Raw genomic sequence first — 8605 nt, 5'->3', positions numbered from 1 at the left:
CTGAAAAGATTTGGAATGGGACCTCAGATCCTACAATAGTTATACAGCTGCACCATTGAGAGCATCACCGTTTGGTATGGCAACTGTTCGGCATCTGACCGCAAGGAGCTACAGAGGGTAGTGTGTACGGTACCTCTATAGCAGGCTGTATCAGAGGAAGGCACAACAAATTGTCAAACATTCCAGCCACCCAAGTCACAGACTGTTCTCTCTGCTACTGCACGGCAAGCAGTACCAGAGAGCCAAGTCTGGGACCAAAAGGCTCTTTAACAGCTTCTACCCCCAAGCCATAAGACTGCTGAACAGTTAATCAAATGGCTACCAGGACTATTTACATTGACCCCCTTATTTTATTCTTATCTATTATAATTTTTTGCACTGGCTCTCTGGCACAGGCTTGATATACACTCACTGAACTCTAACCACACACTCACACATACTGTACTACACTGACACTCCAACACAAACACACACACACAAGCATTTCACGGTAAGGTCTACCTGTTGTATTCGGAGCATGTGACAAATAAAATGCTTGTTGAATCTGTTTGAAATCCACTGCTTGCCTTAAAGACCTTATAGATAACTATATGTGTGGGGTACAGAGATGATTCAAAAATCATGTTTAACATTACTATTGCACACAGAATGAGCCCATGCAAGTTATCAGATCAAATCAAAGTTTATTCGTCACATGCGCTGAATACAACAGGTGTAGGTAGACCTTACAGTGAAATGCTTACTTATTGGCTCTAACCAATAGTGCAAAAAGGTATTAGGTGAACAATAGGTAGGTAAAGAAATAAAACAACAGTAAAAAGACAGGCTATATACAGTAGCGAGGCTATAGAAGTAGCGAGGCTACATACAGACACAGGTTAGTCAGGCTGATTGAGGTAGTATGTACATGTAGGAAACATTATGTACAAAATAAGTTACAAATAACGCGGGAAAAAACACATAATAGCAAGTTATTATGTGGCTTGTTAAGCACATTTTTACACCTGAACTGATTTAGGCTTGCCATAACAAAGGGCTTGAATACTTATTGACTCCAGACATTTCAGCTTTTCATTTTTACTACATTTGTAAAAATGTAAAAATACACCATTCCACCTTGACATTATAGGGTGTTGTTTGTAGGCCAATGACAAACCATCTCAATTGAATACATTTAAAATTCAGGCAGTAACACAACAAAAATGTATGTTGAAAAAGCAAAGGGGTGTGAAGATTTTATGAATTCACTGTATTTTCCGCTTAAGCTACTTTGCAAACTGTCAGTACCGTTTAAGAATTAGCCTAGGGTTAGGATGTCACCCCCTGAACATAGACAGATTCCGCACTGAAAATATGCTTTGATAAAGACAAATACCATATTTTCATCAGAATAATTAAGCCTGACTCACCAAACAGATGTTGTGGCCATAATTCATTACCATGTATCAAAAAGAAGACTTTGGTTTGTAACCAATTTGCCAAATTGAGCCCCATTTCAAATGATCACTCTTTGAAAATAACTATTCTAGACTCAAGATGCGCATCACTTCGCAATTGCAACTTTTTTTATTTGGAAAAAGAAAACATTTCCATTTTATTATGTTATATTACATAATGTTTTTTACTATAAAATAGGAGTGTCTTGACTGTGATAAGGGTTCGGGAAATAAGAGGGTCTTGTCTGCTACATTAATGAAACAAGGCTATGCCATTGCACAGCCATAGGCTTCTACAAGCAAGCGCCACTGCTGAGGTTGCTGCCTTTTTGAAGATTGTGTTCCACGATATAATATAACCAGTTAATAGTACAGTTTCAATACATCAATCATAAATGCCACTTGTTTTTTATTGACTGAATATATGGGGCAATTTAGCTATTATGATTTGTTATCTGTAATGGTTATGATACATTAGACATTGTTGAGCACTGTTGGCATATCATTAAAAGAGAAAAAAAGAAGAAAAAAAACATCTGAGCTTTAGATTTTTTTTTAAATGCATATATTTTTTAATTGGAGTACTCAAGTTCAATATAATTTATTGCAGCAGGACCAGAAAAATAGTTGTGTTCTGTTCATAAATATGATTCCCTCTGTGAAGAAACAGTATAAAAATATATATTTGCATCCCACTTTCAGACAAAGTCAAGCACCCAAGGCAATTGATGAAATGCTATTTGAATAGAGTTCCCCATCTAGCAAGGAAGGTATCAATGTGGCCATTCACTGAACAGCAAGAGATGATGATGTAATACATTTCAAGAATTAATTCAACTTTATGTGCCTGTAACCCATCTGCCAGAGAATGTCTGTGATCAGGCAATGTATTCTGCATTGACAGTGAAAGCAGTATAGTTAAAACAAGGACATTTAAATATGTAGTATTTGTAGTAATTATGTTAGCTAGATAGTTACTTTCAAACCTAAGGCTTTTTTCGGCAGGGACCAAAGAATCCAATTCTACTTGCTATTTCTTTAAAAAATGTATTTGACCTTTATTAAACTAGGCAAGTCAGTTAAGAACAAATTCTTATTTTCAATGAAGGCCTAGGAACAGTGGGTTAACTGCCTTGTTCAGGGGAAGAACGACATATTTTTACCTTGTCACTTCGGGGATTCAAGCTAGTCCAATGCTGTAAACATTAGGCTACCTGCCACCGCCTATTAACTCAATATGGAGCACATTTTGGTAATTTATCAGACATTCGTATCCAGAGCGACTTACAATAGGGATTGCATACATTTTCATACTTTTTTTCATAATCGAACCCACTAACTCTGGAGTTGCAAGCGCCATGCTCTACCGACTGTATTACAAAGGAGAGTAGAGAACAATAAGGGAATGACTTAAACTCCTTAATGTCATTGAGGTTCAATGATTTATTGACTAAGCAGAAATTACGCCTTGCTAGTGTACAGCACAATGTAAGCAAAAGCAGCAAACAGACTGTAAGAACATGAAACATCATTTTATACAGTCACTTTAATCTATGACTAAAAATGTCCAGTGATACTACATATTGACAGCGGCTATTGAATGATGTACATTGTGTGAAATGTGTACACAATTAGTGTGTGTATAGTACAAGTCAAACATTTGAACACACCAACTCATTCAAGGGTTTTTCTTGAATTGTACTATTTTCTACATTGTAGAGTAATTGTGAAGACATCAAAACTATGAAATAACACATATGGAATCATGTAGTAACCAAAAAAGTGTTAAACAAATCTAAATATATATATTATTCTTCAAAGTAGCCACCCTTTGCCTTGAAAACAGCTTTGCACACTCTTGGTATTCTCTCAACCAGCTTCATTAGGTAGTCACCTGGAATGCATTTCAATTAACCAGTTGGATATAGAGGGCGCTCTTTTAATTTTGGGATGAAAAACGTTCCCGTTTTAAACAAGATATTTTGTCACGAAAAGATGCTCGACTATGCATATAATTGACAGCTTTGGAATGAAAACACTCTGACGTTTCCAAAACTGCAAAGATATTGTCTGTGAGTGCCACAGAACTGATGTTACAGGCGATAAAAATCCAATCAGGAAGTGCCGCATTTTTGAAACCGCCTCATGCCAATGACTCCTTATATGGCTGTGAAGGAGCTAGGAGTCAGCTTATCTTTTACACGTTTTCCCCAAGGTGTCCTACAGCATTGTGATGTCTTTTTAGGCATTTCCATTGGAGAATGGCTGTAAGAGACCATATAGGGCGAGTGGTCGCATGGTGTCTCCCGGAGAAAACCTTGCGTAAAATACTGAGGTAGCCATTTTTCCAATCGTTTCAGTTGAGATGGTTTGGGATGAGTTGGACCGCGGAGTGAAGGAAAAGCAGGCAACAAGTGCTCAGCATATGTGGGAACTCCTTCAAGACTGTCAGAAAAGCATTCCTCATGAAGCTGGTTGAGAGAATGCCAAGAGTGTACAAAGCTGCCATCAAGGCAAACGGTGGCTACTTTGAAGAATCTCAAATATAAAATATATTTTGATTTGTTTAGCACTTATTTGGTTACTATATGACTTCATATGTGTTATTTGATCTTTTTGATGTCTTCACTATTACTCTACACTGTAGAAAATAGTAAAAATAAAGAAAAAGCCTTGAATGAGTTGGTGTGTCCAAACTTTTGACTGGCACTGTACATGTGTGTGTGTTTGTCAGCGTGTGGCATTCTCCCACATCTAGTACCATTCCACCAAATAACATCTGTCTTCAGACATAAGACTAAAAGGAGTAACATAGGACATAGAGAGGCCCTTTAAATGAATGACAGTGCAGAGAGAGTATCTATGATAATCCTATTTCTCACAGACACAGTATTGTTCAACGGAACACCCATCGTCATTCCAATCCCCTGGGTCTGTTGAACGGTGTACAAACTCCCCACAGTCCTGCTCTGTTTCTTTCCAGCTATTAGGCTGTCCATCCCCCCAATACCTGAAGTAGAAACAACACATAGAATCAAACTGTCAACTCTATCCGAGCCTACTACTCCAGTCAGTGATTTCTAATAGAAACAGAACTCTTCAAATGTCTTACGTGGTAGTCAGTGGTGTGCCGTCCACCCATTTCCAGGTTCCCTCAACAATTGTGTCAGTCAGACCAATCCAGATTTGTTTATTTGCTCCGTTTAACCCATTGATAAATACCTGTCATTGAGGCACAGAAAAAGACATTGCTCATACATATCCTCTATCACCCACCTCTCTCTCTCTGTCTATCTCTCTCACCTGTTCCTCTCTGTTGTTTATGATCACAAGATGTGCTTCTCTCCTTATACAGTCCATTCTGCTCTCCTCCCAGGTTTTATTCACAGTTGATAAGAAGTAACAGCTGGTTTCGAACTTTATCCATCCTTCGTGACAAGGTCTCCCTAGAAGTTTTCCTTACTTTATTTACAATCATTGATTGATACCACTCTCATTGAATGAAGTAGCAAGAAAACAACATGACACAGAAAGGACTTGTAATGAAGTCAAATGTCATTTTACTCACCTTTGAGCTTCTTGTTCAGTCTGATTGTCTCCCTCTGTAGCTGGTCTCTATCTTTAGTCAGGGTGCTATAACTGGTCTGTAGCTGGTCTCTCTCTTTAGTCAGGGTGCTATAACTGGTCTGTAGCTGGTCTCTCTCTTTAGTCAGGGTGCTATAACTGGTCTGTAGCTGGTCTCTCTCTTTAGTCAGAGTACTAAAACTGGTCTGTAGCGGGTCTCTCTCTTTAGTCAGGGTACTATAATTGATCTGTAGCTGGTCTCTCTCTTTAGTCATGTTGTTGTAGCTGGTCTGTAGCTGGTCTCTCTCTGGAGAATAATGCTGACCAGTGACTAGGGGAACAGTGAAACATTGAAAACATTTATCAATAATTATGTCACTGAAGATCAATGTTTTAGTGAGAACATACTAAACTTACAGTGTACACCCAGGCCTATGATCCCAGCCAGTAGGAGAACACACAGCAGCCCCAGACACAATGCAGCAACTTTGTATGGTCTCTTCCACCACTGAAAATGTACTACATCACAAGATATTATCAATCTTATTAGAAACATATTGGGTCATTTTCACAGCATTCTATTTCCTTACAACTGGTCAAACTGATGCCATTTGGAACTTTTGCACAGAAAATCTTTCCCTTCTTTTTGATTATTGCATTTTCTCCCGGTCCCTAAACGTTTGACAGAGAAAACTTGACCAATCCCAACTAGATGGAAGTATTAATTCTATCGATGTATGACATTACTCTGGTGAGCAAGGGTTTATTTAGTCTTCTAGAACAGGATTTCTCAAACTCTGTCCTGGGGCCTCCCCTTGGTGCACATTTTGGTGTTTGCCCTAGCACTACACAGCTGATTCAAATAACCAGCTCACCATCAAGCCACAGGACCGAGTTTGGGAAGCCCTGTTCTAGGGCAACATACAGTATAATGACAGAAGAGAAGCTGCATGTATCTAATTATAGACAAGTTGACTAACAAATAGCCTACCAAAATGTTGGAAATTATAAGCAGAAACATATCTAAATCATGTCAAAAATCTTTCCGCTGTCTCTGACTATAGCCTATGACACATTTTGTATATTAGTGGGTTAGGTCGGGTGCGGTCCTCAGATTTTCACTTTATCACAAATAGTCGGGAGGTTGCAGATGGATTATTAACAAATGCGGTTGGGTGCGGGTGAACAAACAACTGACCCGCACCACTAGTGTGTGTGTTGGTACCTGAATATTTAACGCCATCTCTTGTTCTGGTCATGCTGTGTGTGTCGTCATCAATATCCAATATCTTCATTGTGCTGGAATCATTGTCTTCTACCTGTGTTTGTAAAGATTTCCTCAGGTATCTGTACACATATGCTCAGATACTGTGCCTGTACCTTGCAGTACTTTAGGTCTACATTCAGAAAATCTGATGGCCGCAGTATGTATGTATGTACAGTATGTATTGGCAAAGTTTGTCTATCAAAAACACTATAACCCAAAACACTGAAGCTAAAAAAGTCAAATATACTAACATGCCAAATAAGCACACAAACAGACAGATGCTCAGACCCTCAGTGACACATTAGCCAACAAAATAGTCAGACAATGAATACAAAATAACAAATGCAATGGAAATAATTCTTACCATGGTCTTTGACATTTGAAAATGGATTAATCCAAATATATTGCACTTGTGTGGATTTAAGTCATATGATGAACCTACTGTACTGAAATGTATTGATCTAGCACCAAACGCAACATCCTGGTCACCAAACGTGTTTTATAGTCCAAAGTACAGTACATTTTGTGCCAACATCATCATACCATTACTTGGTCAAACAGTTATGAAGTAACTAATGTACCATTGTAACTTGTGGTTGATTTGGGCGTACCCATCAAATGTGATGATTAGTAAGAAACTATCCATCTGTCTTATGGTTAGGTGGAATTCAAGATAATGTGATTTCCCAGGAAAGGTGCTGCATAGGATTTAAGAGAGGTCATAGTTCTTTAGAAGACGAGGTGCAGTTCATGATCGAAAGAAGATTTTACAGAACAACATTCTTTAGCTGATATATTTTCTACTGTACTGGCGCTGTACTGGTCAATGGCACTTCTCCTCCTCTCTCACTCTAATTGTTTCACTTCCCTCTCTCTTTCTTGTTCTTTCTCTCTTCGTTCTGCATTATTATGCAGATGCAGATATTGTGAAATCAAAAGGAAATGCTCCATAAGCAGACTCAAGTCATTCTCCTGAAATGCCTCTCAGAATTGTTCCTTGCAATAAGTTATTTTCATCTATAATTTATTTAAAAAAGGTTTGATACGTGAGGTTAATATAACATGGTGTTTAGAGGGACAAGAAACATCTCTGGTTTAACATTTTACTGCAGTGGGCCGAATCAGGGTCAATCAGAGGGATGTGTCTATAAGAAATCACTGACTGGAGTAGTAGGCTCTGATATAGTTGACAGTTTGAGTCTATGTGTTGTTTCAATTGCAGGTTGGGGGGGTGGACAGCCCAACAGCTGGAAAGAAACAGAACAGGACTGTGGGGAGTTTGTACCCCATTCAACAGACCAGAGGATTGGAATGACGAAAGATGCTCCCTTGAAGAAATATACACTGAACTAGATGTGGAAGAATGGCACCCGTACACACAAAGTGTGTGCACATTTTACACAATGTATCTCTTCAATAGCAGCGATCAATAAATCACTGTTGAGTTAATTATACATTAATTTAAGTGACTGTATAAAATAATGTTTTATGTTTATACAGTATGTTTGCTCCTTTTGCTTACTGTACATCATGAAGAATTTGTACTTTCTTGAACAAAGGGAATGTAACGGCTTTCCTCCTCTTCGTCTGAGGAGGAGTAAGGATCCGACCAAAGCGCAGCGTGGTAAGTGTTCATGATGATTTTAATTAAAGAAAGCACTGAACTCTGAATCAAAACAATAAACGATGATGTGAATTTACAAAACCGAAACAGTACCGTGTGGCCCAAACACCCACAAACCAACAGTGAAACCCAGGCTACCTAAGTATGATTCTCAATCAGAGACAACTAGCGACACCTGCCTCTGATTGAGAACCATACTAGGCCGAACACAAAAACCAACATAGAAAAACAAACATAGACTGCCCACCCCAACTCACGCCCTGACCATACTAAAACAAAGAATAAAATAACAGAACTATGGTCAGAACGTGACAGGGAAGTGCTGCCTCGTACACAATAATTGATGTTGGTAAACAAAAGGTGCTCTTTGTTAAAGGAGTAAATTGGTCATCAGATCTCCCATTTCCTTCAGACTAGCCTTTAGTTTTCAACAGCAGGGATTTGAAATAACCTTGCTGCCTGTCTCTCCGACATTTGCAACATTGTTTCAATATTGAAATTGGATCTATAGCTGTCCTATGCTAATGAGTGTGTCATAGTCGGGACGCGAGACAGACTGGCAGCTTTTCTCAGCCAGACGAAGTCATGAATCAACATAATTGTTATGGATATATACAAAGAAATGTCAATAGAAAAGCACAAAAGGCAGCTAGTGTGCTGTCATTCCAGCTTCAGTTTGAAGTGATTGTGTTAGCTATCTCTTCTGAACAGTGG

General features: G+C 38.6%; 1 protein-coding gene across 2 annotated transcripts; it reads right to left on the bottom strand.

Moving 5' to 3' along the window:
* Window positions 1-4060: 4060 nt before the first annotated feature.
* LOC112219136 (CD209 antigen-like protein C) lies at window positions 4061-6982 on the bottom strand. Of its 2 annotated transcripts, XM_024380345.2 has the most exons (7): window positions 6632-6981; window positions 6226-6319; window positions 5418-5519; window positions 5005-5331; window positions 4740-4882; window positions 4549-4658; window positions 4061-4446 (listed from the first exon to the last, which is right to left on the bottom strand). In XM_024380345.2, exons 1-7 carry the CDS (start codon window positions 6644-6646, stop codon window positions 4308-4310), a joined length of 930 nt encoding a protein of 309 aa, XP_024236113.2. In that variant the 5' UTR covers window positions 6647-6981; the 3' UTR covers window positions 4061-4307. The 2 variants fall into 2 exon arrangements, with proteins under 2 accessions (XP_024236113.2, XP_042157603.1); XM_042301669.1 differs by lacking the exon at window positions 5418-5519 and having other exon boundaries at window positions 6632-6982.
* Between the last annotated feature and the right edge of the window lie 1623 nt (window positions 6983-8605).

This window comes from Oncorhynchus tshawytscha, linkage group LG19 (assembly GCF_018296145.1).
Source record: "Oncorhynchus tshawytscha isolate Ot180627B linkage group LG19, Otsh_v2.0, whole genome shotgun sequence".
Taxonomy (NCBI): Eukaryota; Metazoa; Chordata; class Actinopteri; order Salmoniformes; family Salmonidae; genus Oncorhynchus; species Oncorhynchus tshawytscha.
The sequence above is the reverse complement of the archived record's forward strand: the minus strand, read 5'-3'. Positions and strand labels throughout refer to the sequence as shown.